This window comes from Elephantulus edwardii, unplaced genomic scaffold (assembly GCF_000299155.1).
Source record: "Elephantulus edwardii isolate Elephantulus edwardi_28Jun2011 unplaced genomic scaffold, EleEdw1.0 scaffold00236, whole genome shotgun sequence".
NCBI lineage: Eukaryota > Metazoa > Chordata > Mammalia > Macroscelidea > Macroscelididae > Elephantulus > Elephantulus edwardii.
The window spans coordinates 2,647,738-2,667,737 of record NW_006399986.1 but is presented as its reverse complement, the minus strand read 5'-3'; the positions used below and the strand labels follow the sequence as shown (position 1 = coordinate 2,667,737).

Here is a 20,000-nt window from a genome sequence, read left to right as displayed (position 1 = left end):
AGATTAATTGCACTGAAGAAGTCTGTTGTCAGGGACCTCTCCAGAGTGCTGAGGAGCAATGATGTCAGTCTGGAGACTAAGGTGCGCCTGATCCAGGCCATGGCTCTTCGCAATTACATACTACGCATCAGAGAACTGGACAATGACTAAGGATGACAGAAGAAAAATTGATGTCTTTGTGTGTTGTGGTGCTGGAAAAAAGTCTTGAACAGATATACCATGGGCTGCCATGAGAATAAATAAGTCTGTCTTGGAGAGGGTGAAACCACGTTTGTCCTTAGAGGTAAGGATTTTGAAGTTTCGTCTCACATAGTTTGGGCATGTGGCCAGGAGAGACCAGTCCTTGGAGAAAAACATCATGCTCGGAAGGGTGGAGGGACAGCGCAGGAGAGGAAGATCCCAGATGAGATGGATTGATTCGGTAACTGGGGTTGTGTGTGTGGGAGTCAGTGAGACTGGCTCGGGACAGGGCAGGCATCAGAACTGTTGAACATAGGGTCACTGTGAGTGGTAGGTGACTCTCTGGCACATAACACAGAATCCCTGGCCTTCCTCATCCTCTTCCAGCCCCGACCCTCTTCTCTTCTTCTGCCCCCCGCCCCAGGGCACTGTCTTCATTTTATGCCAACAAAGGAAACATAAAGGAGACAGAGGCTGAACTGAAGCGGCGATTCATCGAGAAGGAGTGGAACTTAGGCAGTTGCCTGGAGAAAGCCAAGTGGGCGGCGTGGCTGGAGAGCTACTCCCTGACCGACTTCTGGGCGTACATGGTCGTCTCCAAGCAAACCAGGGAAGTGAGTGGCTTCCACCTTGGGCTGGGAGGTGGATATCAGGATGGGGTCGCTCCAGGTGCAGGGCTGCCAAAGAGTGGGTTCTCCCTCCTCCAACTTTTATTTTTTTTAGTTGGAAAAATACATACACAGGAAGAAGCTGCCAGAAGGTGGTACTATTACTGCTGCTGCCTCTTGTTCTGTCAAATCAGAACTGACCATCATGGCTGACCTCCCACTGGGTTTCCAAAGCTGTTATACCTTGGAGGAGATTGTCCATCTTTCTCCCGTGGGGCGGCTGGTGGATTCAAACCGATTGCCTTTGGGTTGGTAGTGCAACTCCTTACCCCCTAGGCCACTGGAGTTCCTGGACAGGTTAAGCAGACAATGTTATTAATGAATGACATGAATCAATTGTGATGAATATTATAAAACAAAATGTCTATGAATGACTGAATGAACACCCAGTACGATTTGTAAACTTTCGCTCAAAGAAAAGAAATCAAAAGAAAAACGACTTTGAAACACTCCAAAGTGAACATGTCTGTCTGCACTTGTAGGTGATAGTTGTTATTTTGAGAGCTTCTCTGTGACAAAGCACAACTCAGTGAACAACTTTGGTTCAAGATTTGAAAGGTCTCTCAGGGGAGCTCTGGTGGCCTAGTGGTAAGGAGCTGCAACTACAATCCCAGAGGCACACGGTTCGAATCCACCAGATGCTCTGCCGGGGAAGGAGGGACAATATCCTCCTGTACCAGTCAGATCTGATTTGACGGTACACACACACAAAAATAATTAAAAAAAAATTAAAATAAAAAATGAAAGGTCTCTCGGGACAATAGTCCTGGGACATTCTTCAGTCTCCACCTTTAACATTCCTTCCCAACCCCCTTTTTAATATGATTTGATTTATTGCAATTGTATTTGTGCTTAAAAAACAAGTATTTTTTCCATCCAACACTTCATAGACATTTTGGTTTACAACATGAATGACACTGATGTTTACTCTTCCCCCCCTGTTTTTAATTGATTTTAATGAAAGTTTATATAGACTGAGGATTTCCAGTCATTCACTGTTGTACTTTTCTCCCTGCCCACCCCTTCCCCCAGTACATTCTTCTCTTTGAAAAGTAAAAGATAAGTTCCCCCATTGTTTTACAATCCCTCCCCCCAAGTCCGCTCCACTATGCAGCCTTTGCTCTGGACTCCTGTCATGACAATAATACCTAATCACATATCCCTTTTAAACAATTTTCTCTCTTAGCTGTTTCAGTATGCATTATTTATACCATCTCTCTCAGTCTCCCCCAACCCCGATGTCAGTCCTGTTTTACAACAGTTCTTTGTTTTTCAGTGCTGCATAGTATTCCACTGTATGCATATTCTACAGATTCAGCTTCTCTATCCATTGTTTGTTGATGGCACTTGGGTTGTTTCCAACTCTTTGTTATTGTGAACAAAGCCACGATAAACATGGATGTGCACAGGGCCCAGTGTTTAAGCACTCTTCTACCAAGGCCTCCAGTGGGGAGAAGCATTCTGCACCTCTGTGTCTCCAAAGCCCCTGACTCTGGTCCCTTCTCCCCGCAGCTGCAGGACTGCTGCTTGTCCAGCATGAGAAAGCACGTGGAGGACGGGACACTGCCCTACCCGATATTTGCAGCCATTGATGACGACCTCAAAGCTGCTTGGGAGAAGAGAAAAACTCTGAGTAAGAAAACGTCCTGCGGAGGGGATGCTGGAAGGGGCTAAAGAGGATTTCCTGAAATGTGTAGATGCTTCCCTGACCTTCCCCTGGGGGAGCCCTCTCTCTGCCACAGAGTTGATTCCAACTCATGGTCATTGGGTGGACTCACTGGGTCCTGCGTCTGTGTCCCCGATCTCTGTGACTCGGCCTCTCTCATGCCATGAGGGACAGAAGCAGACCCTGTACTGTGTCCAGTGCTGTCATTGTGTGTGTGTGTGTGTGTGTGTGTGTGTGAGAAAAACTTATTTTTACAATTAGCCCGCTGGACTCAGTGTAGATGATCCCAATTTTGTTGGCAACATCCAAAGCATCATAGTCAGGAGCTAGTCAAACACAGGCCTTCTTCTCTCCATCAGGCCTGATCAGAGTGTTGACCTTGGCCACATCAGTGTCACAGAGCTTCTTTACAGCTTGTTTGATTTGGTGCTTGTTGGCCTTGACATCCACAGTGTGTTGTTATCTTCTATGTTCTTCATGGCTGACTCAGTGGTCAGGGGAGACTTGATGATGGCATAGTGGTCTAGCTTGTTTCTCTTGGAGGCGCTCTTTTGGGGGTGTTGGGGCTGCTTTCGGAGTCTCAGCGTCTTAGGCCACCGGAAGGTGGGTGACGTGTGGATCTTCTTTTTTTTTTTTTGGCCGTGGATGCCCTTCAGGACGCCTTCTTGGCCTTTAACGCCTTTGCTTTGGCTTCAGTTTTGGGAGGGGCAGGGGCCTCCTTCTTCACTTTCGGCACCGTCTTCGTAGAAAGGCAGCGCTGTGATCTTTTACACAAGCTGATTGCTAGTCATCTTGTCTCCCGTGGAGTAGCTGGTGGATTTGAACCACCAGTCTTTTGCGTAGAAGCTGAGCACTTAACCCATTGCACAAGTAGGATTCTTTCTGGGGCTCCCAGATATGAAAGTCTCCTGTGGAAGTGATTGTGGGCGCTGGAATGATCGGTGTTGAGAAAACACTGTTGTTGTTGAGGGTCACCGACTCTGTTTTTCAACCAGTTCCTGGACTTTGAGCCCACTGTCGCAGTCACTGTCATTTGGTCCATCTCCGGGGGGGGGTTCCCTTCATTTTTGCTGACACCCCCACTTTACCAAACGAGATGCCCCCCTCCAGTGGTGAGTGTCTTCCCACAGACCCAGCAGCAACACAAACACACAAACACAAATCCCCATTGCCACGGAGTCATTCCAGCCTGTGCTGACGAGCTGGGTTTCTGAGGCTGTGAATTTAATGGTCATAGTCTGCCTAATCTTTCTCCCGTACAGCAGCTGGTGGATTTGAACTACTAACGTTTCAGTTAGCAGCCCGCCAGGGCTCCTCCAGTCAGTCCCAACACCTACACATCACCTCCCCTCACTCTGATCCAGGGAGCGCCTGCATGGCACACATGGTTAAGCGCTTGACTACTAGCCAAAAGGCTAGCAGTTCAAGCCCACTCAGGGCAGAGTTGTCCCAAGAAGATAGGCCTGGGGATCCACTTCTCAAAGGGCACAGCCTTGGAAACCCTGTTGAGGGGCTCCACTGGGCGCACGTGACCTTGTCACGAGGTGGAAGCATCCCTGAGCGCATCCGGGTCCAGGCTTCCCGGCTCCCTGGCAGCTTTCTGTGTTCGCTGAAAGGTTTCGGGTTAAAGCCAAGAAGCACGCTGACGTCGAAACATTTCTCAGAGTTTATTGCACGCCGGGCTACTTAGTAAGGGGAGCAGCACTGGGGGTTGGGCTCAGGGGGCTTATATGGGGTACGGTGGCTCATTGGGCCATAAAGTTTCTGATCTTGGGAAAGTGGTTCTGGGGAATGTCCTGACACAGGCTTTCTGAGTTCAGGCTTCAGAAAAATGTCCTGATAGAGGGTTTTCTTAAGTTCTGGTTTTAGGGAATGTCCTGACATAGGATTTTCTGAATTCTGATTTTGGAAAACATCCTGACACAGGATTTTTGAGTTCAGCCTCCACCTCCATTTATATTTTTAGCCTAACAGTCGCCTCCTCTTGTTTTCCACTTTCACCTTGATTGTTTTCAAAATGAATATCTGAGCATGGGGTCATTCCCCACATTGGAAGGAATGTTCTAGTGATATCTCTCTCGGCGTGGACAGGTAGAGCTGACTGCCTTAGCGTGGATCCGTTCTGCGCCTCTCCCAGACCATGGGGAGAGGCAGCTACTGCGCGATGGAGGGGGACAAAGGGGTGGAGGGGAGGTACAAGTCTGGGGAAGTATCAGAAGCAGGAGTGGCATCCGCTTCCTAAACAACATGCCTCTGGAAACTCTAGGAACTTTGATAAATGACAAGAGTTACAAAAAAGGCTTCAGGCCTTTTGCTTTTAGGGTCGTGCTCGACTTGATGGCGATCAACAACAACAACAACAACGAAATATCAAGTTGCTCACAACAGATGAAAAGACTCTCAAAGGTCTGAGAAAGAGACCCCAGTTTATGTAGGAAATTGTATCTCGAATCTTCTAATAGTGGAGTCCGTCTTTGATATTCCAGCACCTTGTTTATGATTTCTCATTCCGGGGGTCTTTTATTTTTTTCTTTTATTTGCTTATTTGAGTGAGAGGTTGCAAGCCATAGGCATTTTTCATTCATACACATTTTTTTATTGTATTATTTTTACGTGTACCGTCAAATCAGATCTGACTGGTACAGGAGGAGATTGCCCCCTCCTTCTCCAGCAGAGCATCTGGTGGATTTGAACCGCGTACTTCTGGGATTGCAGTGCAGCGTCTTGCCACTAGGCCGCCAGAGCTCCCTTTCACACACATTTTTGTTTTACACCATTGTAATTACGATTTCATTTTCTCATTCATACCCACATTGATATACAACATTGTAATGATGACTTCATTGGCTCAATCCTACACATTTTCTTTGATAACATTATTTACTATTGATTAATGTAATTAATTAAGTACAATCCAATCAACCCCTTATGTATATGGCCTTTCCCTTCACCCGACTTACCTACTATTAATTATTTTTTTGCTTCTTCTTCTTGTTGTTGGTAAGTGCTGTCAAGTCGTACGACTGACTCATAGCAACGCTGTGAGTGAAAGACCTGAGCACTGTTTGTAGGGTTTCCGAAGGCAAGCTATTTCGGAAGTGGATGCCTCTCTTGCTTCTGAGCTTGTTTTAATTGAGCAGCTCCACCAAACACTGTCCACCATGGGTAACCGTTATCGCATTTGGCACATCAGTGTCACAGTGTTCAGCATCACAGCCACCACGAGTTACCTCTGTATAAACGGACAGACCAGGGCTATACCACTTAGAAGAATGTTTAATAAAAAACAATTTAAACCAGGCCTGAGAGCCACAGATTAAAATCACCCACCTTGGGCTTGGGAGCATAACTTTCTGTCCACTAGGCCAACGCAGGTCTCTCTATGTTGTCATAGATATTGTTGAATTTTAATTTTTAAAAAATGTGAATGATGGTTTACTGGCTTTGACAAGCACTGTGGCATTTGGACAAGAACAAACTGGGAGGAGGGTAGAGAGAATAGTGCAACAATGAAGGAATGGAAACCCAAAATCTCTGTAAATGTTTATGAAAATTAATAAAATATAATTATAGAAAAAAAAAGAAAATGAAAAGAAAAAAAATGTGAATGATGGTTTACAAATCAAATTGACTTTTCATACCATCATTCATAGGCTCTTTGTTTTGTAACGTTAATTACTGTTGATTGAAATGAGAGCTCTGGTGGCTTAGTGGCAAGAAGCTGTGCTGCAATTCCCAAAGGCACTGGGTTCGAGGCCACCAGCTGCTCCACGAGAGAAGGATGGGAATCTCCGGCCATGCAATTAACTGCCTCGGAAAACCTGCTGACTGGACAGTACACAACAACAAGGTGGTTAAGTTATCACAATGTCTGCTTGACCCATGGATGTTTTCTATGCGCCATGGGCTTGTGATATAGGTCAGTCATCATGCCAGGTGCTCATTCTTGTACTGCCTCCCCAGAGAGCTGGTTCGAGTTTACCCCTCACCACGTTGGCTACCCAGCCCTCGGTGCCTACATCTCCACCACCCTCTTTGGAAGCAAATTTGAGAATGGCGAGCTGGTCAGATCTGAGCTTGAGAGAGATATGAGCTTCTTAAAAGGTTGGTGCTGGGGTCTCATGGGATGAAATGAGGGTGAGGAAAGGCATGCACTTTCCTGGGAATCCACCTTTGTCTGAGCACAGAACACTAAGGAGCCAGTTAAGAGGCCTTGGTGGTACAGCAGTTCAGCATCTGGGTGCTAACCAGAAGGTCAGTGGTTCGAGCTCAGCCGGCAGACCTACAGGAGAAAGATCTAATGATCGACTTCCACGAAGATTGTGGTCTTGCAAACACTATGGAGTAGTTCTCCTGTCATTTAAGGCCATTATCATGGGAATCAACTATGTGGCACCCAACAGCATTAGCCAAATGCTGGGAAAGGTTTATGAAGCAAGAGCCACACTCAGCAAAGAAAGAGAATGGGTCCATCTCGAGAGGTGAGAATAGACCAGGATGCCCAAATATCTATAGACAACAATGAATCCATGAGTCTCTAATCCAGTCTCTAATCCAGGGAGCTCTGGTGGCCTAGCGGCAAGAAGCTGCACTGCAGTCCGGAAGGCACTGGGTTCGAGGCCACCAGCTGCTCTGCGGGAGAAGGATGGGTAATCTCTTCCTGTGCGATTAACTGCCTCTGAAAACCCACCAGAGAGGCAGCCATGGGTCGGTTTTGACTCGACGGTGCACAACAACAACAATAATAATTCATGAGTAGAAAGCTCTGGTCGCCTAATGGTAAGGAAGTGCCCTAACAATGCAAAGGTACATGGTTCAAATCCACCAGATGCTCTGCAGGAGAAAGATGGACAATTTCCTCCTGTGCTGTTTTTACCACCTCTGAAAAGCTACTGGAGGGTCAGCCATGGGTTGCTTTCACCACGATGGTCCATGACACCAACAACAACAATCCAAGAATAGGATAAAACTCAACTCACTGCTCTTGGGTCCGAAGAGACTCAGCTGACCCTTCGTTGGGTTTTTGAGGCTGTAGGGAGGAGATGGCCCGTCTTTCTTCTGTGGAGCTGCTGGTGAATTCTAACCTTTGAATCTTTGACTTAGCAGCACAACTCCCTATGGTCGATGCTTCTAGGTGATACCCATTTCTGAACAGAGCTTCCAGTTCAGACAGTGAGATGATGAATGAACAGACACACAAATAACTATATACAAGGGTGCTGTCGGATGATGGTAAGCACAAGATTGAAAAGTAGATGGTGCTGAGGGGAGAGAGAATGAAAGGACCTGTCTAGTTTACAACTGTCGTTCAAAATAGTGTGGTGCTTCTCAACTGCTTCTTGTGGCCGTTGTGCACCGTCAAGTCGGAACCAACCCATAGCTGACCCTCCGGCGGCTTTTCAGAAGAAGTAAATCGCACGGGAAGAGATTTCCCATCTTTCTCCCTCAGCAGGGAGCAGCTGTTGGATTTGAACCGTGTGCCTTCAGGATTGCAGCGCAGCTTCTTACCACTAGGCCACCAGAGCTTCCTCAACAATTGTGTAGTAAATACTTATTGAGTGGAAGGATGACCTAAGAGGGCCGACTCCCTCCCCAGTGCAGACACACGCTGTGTTTCGTGAACATCAGTGGGGGCTTTGAGTCATAAGCATCAACATCACGTGATGGCAAATACAGCCTTTTTTAAAAATCTGTGTTTTCTTGGCAGGTTTATGGGGAAGTGCTCTTGCTAGAATTGACGATATTAAGAATCATCTTTATAATCTTTTGGGTGAGTATTTGGAGAAGAGATAGGTCAAGGCCAAAATACAAGGAAGCTCATAGTACTTTTCTTACAAATGGCAGAGGGGAGGCCCGTTTATATTTCCAGGATGTAGATTTCCCCAATGTTTGTGGTTTATCGTCTATTAGAGGATGTACAACCTCCTTGGAGGCGAGGATGGTGAGACTTCCTCTCACATACTTTGGGCATGTTGTCAGGAGTCCTTGGAAAAAGACATCATGGTGGGAAAGGTAGAGAGAGGGTCAGTGAAAGGGAAGAAGACTCTCAAGTGACTGCAATGATGGCCTTGAGTGTGGCTGAACAGGCGAGGATGACACAGGACAGGGTAGGGTTCTGACCCCTTGTCCGCAGAGTCTCCTAACGCCAATAATGGTAGAAACGCAAAGAAGAATGCAAACCTTTGAGTTATGACGTTGGCAAAGAATATTGACTAAACTGTCAAAAGAACAGCCAAAGAGTGTTCTTGAGGCAAAGTTGGTGAAGCTTCCTCTCGTGTACTTTGGACACATCGTCAGGAGGAACCAGCCCCTGGAAAAAAGACATCATGCCTGGAAAAGCAGATAAGGGACAAAAGAGGGAGACTCTCAGTGAGGCGGGCCAATATAGTGACTGAATTAATAGGATTAAGCACAACAGAGATTGTGAGGTGGGGGCGGGAGCTGGCAGGGGCTTGCTCATAAGGTGTCTTTGGGTCAGAGCCAAGTTAAGGCACCTCACAACAGAACTGTGGAAATGCTCTTTCCATGATGTTACAGGAGACAGATCTGGGGAGAGCTGTGCACAGTTAGTTCCCTGGAGCCCCCCTAGAACAGGCCCTAGCGCATCACAAGGACATCTGTGTCTTGGGCATATCCAGCCACTCGGCTAGCGACTTCCTGATGCAGTGAATGGCTTCCCTGTCTCCATTCTCTTGCAGCCAAGTTGGAAGAAACCTGGAATATGAAACACTTTGGAAGTTACTCAGAGGAAGGTAGGTGACCTGGTGTCCCAGGGACCGTGATAATTGTAAGGTCACCGAGGAAGGACAGAACCCAGTGCAGGCCAAGAAAGATAGTTTATTGAGGAGAAACTACCAGGCTGGCTTTCAAGCAGACGAGCTCCCACTAGAAGTTAGAGTATATGCTTATCTTTTGATCCTTAGCCAGTGTGAGAGCTCTTGTTAAAGCAACTAGTTCTGTTTTCTGAAAAGAGGTGCCTTTGGGAGGAGAGTGACTTTCAATGAGACCTACATTATTGACAATGGCATATCCCAAGCTTGGTCCCATCTTGAGAGGTAGTGGAAGTGCCGTCTATAAACCAAGTGTCTTCTGATTTGACAAGAGGGGTAATGCAGATAGGACTGAAGTGTGGAGTTAAGCTTTCCAGCGTTTCTAAGCAGGAATGAGCAAGTGTATAGTTTGAACTGGGGAGTAAGGTTCCTGGATTGAGAGATGGACAGCTGTCCACTGTTAATTCAGGGGGACTCCAGAAAGGTAGCATGGAAAAGTTGAAGTTTTAAAGGGGAGCGATTCTTTAGAGCTTGATATGAAAAGAGAGAGATCTTTTAGCTGGTGAGGGGATAGAATAGTGGTTTGTTGACCAAACTTCAGTTTTTTTTGGTTTTCTTTTGATAGGAAGCCTGCCGCTGCTACTACTCGAAGACAGGAGGGCCAGCCACGAACGGTGTGATCCAAATGCTTTGAGAGGTATGCTGCAGAGACAAAGGAAGGACCTTTGTTTTGGCCCAGGACTCCGAGGCCCATCTGTAGATGTTCAGTGACGTATAGAATGAAGGGTTTAGTAATATCAGGTAAGGCTATGGCAGGGGCTGTAGTAAGGGCTTGTTGTAGGTCTCTGAAGGATGTAACAATGGGTTTTTTAGAGTCTAAGGTTTCATTTTGGTTGCCTTTAGCTGCTTCATAAAGGAGTTTTGCTAAAAGGGCAAAATTTGGAATCCATAGTTGGAGTTACCCTGCCAGGCCAAAGAAGGAGAGGATATCAGCTTTTGAAATAGGTGGGGAAGTTGAGGCTATGTGTATCTTCAATGGTCGGTGGTAATTTTCCTTTCGGTGGGAGTGAGGATAGCTCCAAGATATATGACTTGGGGAGCAGATAATTGAGCCTTCTTGGGAGACACCCTATACCACCCCCAATGTGCTGGAAAATGAAGAAGGGTTGTGTGTTTTGTGCAAAGGTCAAAGGAAGGACTGCAAGTAGAAAATAATCTACATACTGCAGGAGAGTGCTAGGAGAAAGGGAAAAGGTGGCTAAGTCTATGGCTACAGTGATGAGGCTTCATTTGCATATGGCTGAGGTGAGGGGAGCAGGAGCGGTAGGGGGTTCTGAGTTTTGATCAGGAAAGGGAAAAAGGCTTAGAGTAATAGGAATTTTATTTTATTATTTGTGTGTGTGTGTGTACCGTCAAATCAGATCTGACTGGTATAGGAGGAGATTGTTCCTCCTTCCCCGGCAGAGCATCTGGTGGATTCGAACCATGCGCCTCTGGGATTGTAGTTGCAGCTCCTTGCCACTAGGCCACCAGAGCTCCCCGAGTTATAGGAATTTATGGCAGTCTGACAGAGAGAGAGCAGGGTAGGGGGGAGGGAGGAAGGGAGGAAAGGAGGGAGAGAGAGAGAGAGAGAGAGAAAGTGAATGTGTTGGGAATTAGGGTTTGTTGCCTCCTGGCAAACAAGTGCCCCTCCTGGTCATAATAAATGTAAGGTCTCCAAGGAACCCAGGCAGGCCAAGAAAGATAGTTTATTGAGGTGAAAACTGCTGGGCTCGCTCTCAAGCAGAAGACCAGCCCCTACTAGAAGTTAGAGGGAGATTTTATACTTTCTTACAAGGAACTTGGGGAAGGGAATGTTTACAGATGTTTCTCCTTCAAGATAGGGAAGCAGGCTGGGGTCTAAGATAACTATTCCTGGGGAAAAAGGGGTGTGAGGTAGTTTCACAGAGAGCAAAAGCACAGCTGCTGTTTCCTGTGTTTGGATTCTCTCAGTAGCCCTTCTGGGAGAGGAAGGAAAGGTCTCTGCAGTCCTAACAATAACTATATAGACCGTTGGTGGTGGCCGCCGAATGACTGAGGGTGGACCCACGTGTGCACAGCAGACTGCTCTGTGGGGCTCCTGTCTGTGGTCTTTCAGAAGCAGATTCCCAGGCCTTCCTTCCACGTCACTTTTGGGTGGGTTCCAACCCTCTGGCTAGTCATCAACTGTTTATGACAATCCATCATTCCCATCTATTCAGGTCTGACCCGTAGCTGACCCTCCACTGGGTTTCTCAGGTGGTAAGTCTCGCAGGAGGAGATTGCCCATCTTTTTCCTGACGAGCTGCAGGTTGATTTGAATCACTGGAGAGATAATAGCTTTTGGATTAGCAGAGCAGCTCCCTTTGGGAAACTTAAGCAGAGCTCCCTGACAGTTTACAACACTCCCATTAAAAGTCCATTGACATAAAATTAATTCCAACTCACTGTGACACCATGGCACAGAGTAAAGCTTCCTTGAAGGGTTTCCTCATGACTGTTAGATTCCAACTCCTAGCAGCCCAGTAGACAGAGGCATAGTGCCCCATCCCATAGTGTTTCCGAGGCTATAAATGTTTAGGGACACAGACAGCCACATTTTTCTCCTGTGGAGTGGTTGGTGGGTTTGAACTCCTGATCTTTTGCTTATCAATCAAATCTAGTAGTCTATTCTGACTCACAACAATCCTATAAGAACTTTTCGGTCGGGTTTCCAAGGCTGTAAATCTTTATGGGAGCCCACCTGATGTATCTTTCTTCCGTGGAGCAGCCAGTAGGTTTGAACCATTAATGTTTTAGTTAGAAGCTGCCTGCTGAAGTAGCTAAGAGAATACACCATCCCCTTTTCCTTATGAATCAGGGTGAAGTCTCTCTCAGGGAGGAGTGATAGGGAATGGCAAGGGACACACTGACAAAGGAGATTAATCAGAACTGGCTTTAACAAGCACTGTGGCAAGTGGACAATTAAAACAGACATTGGGGGTGGGGGGAGAAGAACGAACTGGGGATAAGGGTGGAGAAAACAGTGCAACAATGAATGAATGAAAACCCAAAATCTCTGTAAATGTTCATTAAAACTAATAAAATTTAATTAAAAAAAAAAAGAAGCTGCCTGCTTAGCCACCAGGGCTCCTGGCTCTCACACAGACGTGGGTGAACATATTTCTGTGTGTTTCTGGGCAGGCATGGGCATGAGTGTGGAGAAAGCACTTGTGGAAGTGGTGGTGGCGTATATCGAAGAGCAGGATGCCAGTATCATCCAGGAGAAGTTCAAGGTCCTGCAGCTGGCACTGGGCACTGAAAGCAAAGGTTGGTGCGTGATCACATGGCCATGACCCTAGAGGAGAAGGGCTGAGGTGGTGTATGAAATGTGCTTGTAGTGTGATGTGGAAGAGGTCCAGGGTGGATGATCACCTGAGTTTCTTGTGATAGATGAAGGCAACAAGGACCAATCTGCCTGGCTGGCTTTAGAGACAGTGCAGAACTGGACTAAGAGCTCGGAGGAAGAGAGGATCCGGTTCATGGAGCATCTGGTGCAGAGCTTAACCAGGCAAGAGCAGCTGCTCTCTCGTGGGGCCGTGAGTGATTTCCTGAGTAAGTGTCCACTCCACCCACCTTCTCCCTCCTCTCACTTCCCCCTTCAGCCACGCCCCCACTCCCATTCCAGCTGTTGTTCAGTCCTCTGGCCAAACTCCAAAGCAACCCCTGTTGTTGTAAGGGGCTATTACAAGCTGGGACTAAGGTGCACCTGATCCAGTCCATGGTCTTTTCAGTCACTTGATGTGCATCTGAGAGCTGGACAATGAATAAGGATGACAGGAGAGTTGATGTCTTTGAGTTGTGGTGCTGGAAAAAAGTACTGACTGTCCCATGGAAAGCCAAAAGAACTAAGAGATATGTCTTGAAGAAGGTGCAATCAGAGTTCTCTTTGGAAGCAAAGATGATAAAGCTTTGTATCACATACTTTGGCCGTTTTTACTAGGAAAGGCTATTCCTTGGAGAGGGACATCGTACTTGGAAAGCTGGAGGGACGGTGAAGGAAAGGAAACCCCTCACCCGGGTGGATTGGCACAGTGACTGCAGCTTGAGGGTGTCAGAGACTGTGTGAGGATGACACAGGACAGGACGGGGTTCAGAGCTGTTGTTCATCGAGTTGCTATGAGTAGTACTCAACAGCACCTAACAAGAACAACACGTCGGTGCTGTCACTATGCACCATAAATTATTCCTGAAGTGACCGAGTAGCTACTGGAGCTGACAGAAGGAACATAGGAGAATGTACTGGAAGTTTGAGAATAGCCTAGAAACTTCTAGAAAAGTCTGCTTTGTTTTTCACCTTGGAAGAACAAGCTGATTCCCCAGTATCGGAGGCTAGTCATTATATATGTCATTCCCTCCTGTACTTTGCAGACCTAGCCCATGCCATCATCTCATCTCAAACGTAATGGAAATAGTTCTTTCCTCTGACAGCCGTGACCACTATCCCCATAAACGCTGACCAGGGACCTCTCTTTCTGTTTCTCCCTCTAGCCTCGTGCAAGGACTTTGTTACCCTTTTCTGCAAAACAGCAATCTGCTTGATGAAGTGGGAATGGGGGACCACTCACAACTTCTTGCACAAACATGGTGAGATGCTTCCTTCTCCAGACTCTCTGGCCCATTACCAGAGAGGAGGTGGGTGGGGAGGGTGACCGGTAAAGAGGGACACAACATACGCTCAGGCTTGGTGCTTTATCAGAGCTGCAGATGTGAGAATGGATGTAGGGGTAGCAAGGTGTCCGTGAGTCCCAGTACTGAAACCTGGTGGTGTTGGAAAAAAAAAATATGTCCCATATTTCCACCACCTTCTCAAAAATCTACTGTGACCCATTTTGAGTCAGTGGTGGTAGCCGGGCACCATCTATTCTTCGGATTTCAGTGGAAGTTGAGGTTCATGTAGTCTATGAATCCTTTAGACTGTCTCTCTACACCTTTGCTTTTCTCCCCTTTTCTTTGTTCTGGACAGGGAAGGGACATTAGTGACACCTTACGTGACTGATAGCAAGTCACAATTTACAAAGTAGAAATAGCGTTGTGTGTGTGGGGGGGAAGGTACGATCCCATTATGGGCATCGCAATTAATGCTATAAAACCAAATGTGGATGGGTGGCTCAATAGCAAACCAGTTTACTTTGTAAATGTTCATTTAAATTACCACAAGTATAAACGCAAAAGAGAAAAACAGCCGTCTTCGTTGGCATCGGCAGCAGGCACAGTGGAAGCCCAGCTCCTGGATGGTCGATAGCGTTGTCTGGCGCTGAAAGAATGTGTTTTTCAATGAGGTTGTGGATGGATTGTCTTTTCTTAGGAATCGAGTCTTGCCACTTGGATAGAATTGACTTTAGCCTTCTCTACACTTACACAGAAACCAAAAATCCAAACCCTTTGCCATTGAGTTGATTTTGATTCATAGTGACCCCAGATGATAGAGTAAGATTCCCCTAAGAACTGCTTTTTTTAAAAGGTTTCCAACATTCTAAATCTTTGAAAACAGCCCCTCTTTCTCCCTTTAAGTAGCTGGTGGGTTCAACAGCCAAACATTTAACCGTTGCACCACTGCTAATGATTTTTTTTTTTAAAAAAAATTATGATTGAAAGCCATTTTTTTTACATGGATTGTTGTTAGGTGCCATCAAGTCAAGTATGACTCATAGAGACCCTGTGAACAAAAGATCTGATTGCATCATCCTCACACTTAACACTACACTATGAGAGCTATCCTCTTTGTTTTGTGTTCAGAGTATTTTTAAAAGCCTTTTATTTAGGAAGTAGATGGCCCATTCTGCTTCCTAGTCTGTCTTAATCAGGGAGTTCCTCCAACATTTGTCCACAATGGGAAACCCTTTTGGAGTTTGACACACCAGTGGAAAAGGGTTCAGTATCACAGCAACCCCAAGTAGTTGCAGTGCAGCAAACTGACAGACAAGTGCTGCACCACTTAGAACCAATGTTTGTTGTACATATACTTTGTGTTTTATACAGTCATTCATGTACGTTATATTTTATATAATTAGTTGCCATCACTCTGATCCCATGCTCCACCCACTAAATTTTGCTAGCCTAGTTATCTTCCCCTTTTCTGACCCCCTTCTCTCCTTAACATTTATACACATTTTACTCAGTTATCCTCCTATTTTTACAAAAGGGGCCTTTTGCAATATTTGTCCTTATGTGACTGAGATAGTTCACTCAGCATAATGCTTTCTAGTCCCTCTCAAGTTACATAGTATTTACTATTATTTTTTTCCAAGTTACATAGTATTTTACCAAATTTGCCCCAATGTTTACCAAACCTTGGTTTTACCACACTTTTACTGAGCCATGCTTTTACTAAGCCATGGTTGTTTTTTGTTATTTTTTTTTTACCAAGTGATGGTATTTCCAATTGTTTGGTATGCTTGAGAAAGTTGGGAAATAAATAAGGAACAGCAAAGCGGTGAGATCTTTGAATAGTGGTGTTGGGAAAGAGTGTTGGATATACACCACGGGCTGCCAGGAGAACAAGCTGATCTTTGCCAGCAGTACCCAGCCAGGGTTCTCCTTAGAGGCAAGACGTTGTCTCACATACTTTGGGCGTGTTGTCAGGATGTACCCATCCTAAAAAAAGGCATTATCCTGGGAAAAAATGAGATTCAGTGCAATGACACAGAGACTGCAGCCATGGGCTTGAGGATGGGGCTGATTGTGAGGTTGCCATAAGCGAGGGCGGGACTTTGGTCTGTTGTTCACGGGGCTGCTTTAATGCAGATGGTCAGTCAGCACAGTGGGGGCTGCTGACCTCAACACTGGAGGTGTGAGGCGCCCTGAGAGTCTGCTCATAAGAAAGGCCTGTTGCATGGCGCGCAGCTCTACTCCGCCCCACACGGGGGCGCCACACACGAGCGTGCGCAGCACGGCAGCTGGTCGAACGAGTTTGGCCGCTCTATCTGTGCAGGTGGCATCAGCGACGAGGTCATGAGCGGACGGGAGTACCTGCACTTGGTGGACGCTGGCTTGGCCATCAACACCCCCTATCCGCTCGTTCTCCCGCCGACTCGGAAGGCTCACCTCATCCTCTCCTTTGACTTCAGTGCTGATGATCCTTTTGAGGTAACCGAGAAGAAAGGGTCTCGGGAGGGGTCCTGAGCACGTGGGCACTGAGCCTTCATCACGAAGAGGAAGAGGCCTCGGAAGGGGTGACTTAGCGGGTGCTGGGGGCGCATTCGGTGCCATCTTTCATTGTGGTCACTTGGAACTGACCCCCAGCTGAGTGACGGTCCAGAGGCTTTAGATTTGCACGGGAGGAGATGGCCCTTTTCTCATTCCACGGAGACACTGGTGGATTCGAACCGCCGGAGAGAGGTCCCCTTTGGGTTAGCAGCGCAGCGTCCTGTGCAGACCACCCAGCAGAGGCCCGAAGCGCTGAACCTTTTGCAATCTGGAAACAGCAGAGCGCTGTTGGCCTTCCAGAGCCAGCCAGACCTCTCCGCCCTTTCCTGCTGGTCCTGGTCCCCACCTGCCATCCACATCTGTTTGATCTCCACCTCTGAGCCTCCTTCCCCAGGTGTGCACATCCCACGTACCTGTGGTGGCTTCCTACTTGGTACAGTGCATCAGCTGTCTTCACGTTGTCCCCACTCAGGGGCCATGTCAGGGAAGAGCTCTACTCCAGTCCCCTCCCCCCAACTTTTTTTTATCCCCTCAACTCTTTAATTGTGATTTGAGTGAACTTTGACAGAGCAAACTAGTTTTCCCTTTAATCATACACATTTGTAAAATTTATTATTATTATTATTATTATTATTATTATTATTATTATTATTATTATTATTATTATTATTATTATTATTATGTGTGTGTACCATCAAATCGGATCTGACTGGTATAGGAGGAGATTGTCCCTCCTTCAGCAGAGCATCTGGTGGATTCAGACTTCACACCTCTGGGATTGCAGTGCTGCTTCTTGCCACTAGGCCACCAGAGCTCGCCCATTCATACACATTTTGATCTGTGACATCAGTTGCCATCTCCACAATGGGACAGCATTCATCCTACTTCTTTCTTGTGTTTCTCATGTCCCTTCATTCTTCTTTCCCATTGCATCCTGCCTTCTGAGCCTTACCCTTGAGCAGATGCAGCCCTTTGGACCTCCCATCCAAATATTAAGCAGGCCTGTCCCTGCTTAGCCGCCAAGAGAAGATGCTATCAGGGGCATTTATGGCTGTAGACTGCTCTTTTGATCTTATGTGGTTCAATTCTAAGGGGTTGAGACCTTTCTCGGTAATCACTTTACAGGCCTATCTAGTGCTTGAAGCCCTAGTGGTTTGTGGTTCAATGTGTGTTGGGCTGCTAATTGAAAGCTCGACCATTTGAATTCACCAGCTGCTTTGAGAGAGAGAGATGGACAGTCTCCCTCCATAAAGACTTACAGCCTTGGAAACCTGATGGAATGGTTCCCGTGAATTGAAATAGACTCTGGCAGTGGGTTGATGTGCTGTTCGGCTGAAAGTTGAGCCATGGAGGTGAGCTCTGTTCCAAGATTGAAGGATGTCTTAAGGCCATCAGTTCAGGGGTCCACTGTATTTTTAGTAGCTACTTTTTTCAGAAGTATATCACCAGATCTTCCCCCTCCCCCTTCCCTGGCCCTGAGGTGGCTCTTTGTGGATTTGAACTTTCAACCTTTTGGTTAGCTGCTGAACAGTTGACAGTTTGCACCCAGGGACTCCATCCTTGGCATGTTATGTGCTCTCGAGTTGGAACCAACTTATAGCTGATCCTTCCTGTAGGTTTTCAGAGACAATAGATTGACAAGGAGGAGATTGCCCATCTTTCTCCTAAGGAGCAGCTGGTGTATTTGAACTGCATGACTTTGAGATTGCAGTGCAGCTTCTTACCACTAGACCACTAGAGCTCCCTTCCTTGGCGTGGACTATTACTTTATCCTCAAAATATCCCTTTGAAGAGATATGATGGAACACCTTTTTTTAAATATTATTATTATTATTGTGTGTGTATGAGTGTACCGTCAAATCAGATCTGACTGGTACAGGAGGAGATTGTCCCTCCTTCCCCGGCAGAGGATCTGGTGGATTTGAACAGCGCGCCTCTGGGATTGTAGTTGCAGCTCCTTGCCACTAGGCCACCAGAGCTCCCCGATGGAACAACTTTTATAGGCAAAGCATGTTGGAATGACTCTATAAATCTATTAAGTGATAGAGTTGAGGTTCAAATACTTCATCTGTCCACCTTTTTTTTAGGTAGGCCAACGAATTTGTGATTGGTGTCGGAAGTGGGATTCTTTCCCTAACAGAAGACACCACCCAACTCTAAGCTCAGTCTTGCCAGAGATCTTCACTGAGGTTCTGATGCAGTCTGCTGGCTTCTGACATCTTCTAGACAAGTCACTAATACAGCTCCCTGTGTCCTTTTCCTCAGACCCTCAAGGCTACTGCTGCCTACTGTGGCCTCAATAACATCCCCTTCCCCCCATTGAAAGAGACCGAACTCCAGGAATGTGCCAAAGCCCCCTCAGATTGCTACATCTTCAAAGGAGATACTGGACCTGTTATCATGCATTTTCCCTTGTTCAACACAAAGTCTTGTGAAGGTAGGTTTGGGCGGATATATGAGAGGCAACCAAGAAGGGCTGGTTGGGGCTCAACTAAACCCAAGGGATACCTTGTCTACTCTGTAACGTTGGGGGCTGAAGAGGACGTGTACTGACACCATCCCATGTCTACTTTTTGGCCCCCTGGAAGGTATCATCCTTTCCCTCAGTCTTAGATACTCCTGCATGTTGCTTCCTCTTTCTAGAACATTCTTGTCTGTCTTGAGTATCTTCCCCCTTTGGCTTGGACATCCCATCTACATCATCCCATTTCAGAGGAGAAATCATGTGGAGGGCCCAGTTAGTCTGGCACAGTTCTGTCGTTGTGGGATAGAAGCAGCCACAGATATTACAAATGAGTGTGACTGGGTGCCAATAAAACTTTATTTGTGAAAAGCGAGTGGTAGATTTGGCCCTCGGCGATAGTTTGCCTGCTCTTGTTGTTGTGTACCGTCGAGTCGGAACCGACCCATAGCTGACCCTCTGGCAGGTTTTCCGAAGCAGTTAATCACACGGGAGGCGATTGCCTATCCTTCTCCCACGGAGCAGCTGGTGGATTTGAACCGCGTGCCTTTAGGATTGTAGCGTGGCTTCTCGCCACTGGACCACCAGAGCTCTCTAGAGTTTGCCAACTCCTAGTTTAAGTGGGCACAATCGTTTGAATGAATGAATGGTCCGGACGCCCCGACTTTTTCTTCCAATGGTCTGATTGATTGTATTTCAGGTGAGGTCCAAAAGTGGGTTGACAACTATGGCACCATCAAACTGGCGGACAGCTACACTGAAGACGTGGTGGCGAATCTCCTGGAAGTATCCAAGAAGAATGTCAGGAACAACAAGGAGAATATCCTTAGAGAGATAAGGAACTTAACCAGGTAGGCGAGAGAGGTCATAGAAATTCCTCCTCCCTCACATTAACTTAATCAACACTGCATGGTTCAAAATTGGGAAGGGCGTACGCCAGGGATGCATCCTATCTCCATACCTTTTCAACCTGTATGCAGATCAGATTATCCAGGAGGCTGGGCTCTATGAGGAGAAATGTGGGGTCAAGATTGGTGGACGATTTATCA

The 20,000-nt window shown here is 46.7% G+C and overlaps 1 protein-coding gene across 1 annotated transcript in view; it reads left to right on the top strand.

Moving 5' to 3' along the window:
* Positions 1-20,000, top strand: part of PLA2G4C (phospholipase A2, group IVC (cytosolic, calcium-independent)) — a 75,818-nt gene that overhangs the window by 14,466 nt on the left and 41,352 nt on the right. The window contains exons 4-14 of the mRNA XM_006898716.1: positions 605-794; positions 2,361-2,481; positions 6,478-6,618; positions 8,222-8,284; positions 9,213-9,266; positions 12,486-12,611; positions 12,735-12,896; positions 13,833-13,928; positions 16,276-16,430; positions 18,756-18,927; positions 19,652-19,802. Of these exons, the coding sequence (XP_006898778.1) occupies positions 605-794; positions 2,361-2,481; positions 6,478-6,618; positions 8,222-8,284; positions 9,213-9,266; positions 12,486-12,611; positions 12,735-12,896; positions 13,833-13,928; positions 16,276-16,430; positions 18,756-18,927; positions 19,652-19,802 (1,431 nt within the window). The remainder of the gene's footprint in view (positions 1-604; positions 795-2,360; positions 2,482-6,477; positions 6,619-8,221; positions 8,285-9,212; positions 9,267-12,485; positions 12,612-12,734; positions 12,897-13,832; positions 13,929-16,275; positions 16,431-18,755; positions 18,928-19,651; positions 19,803-20,000) is intronic.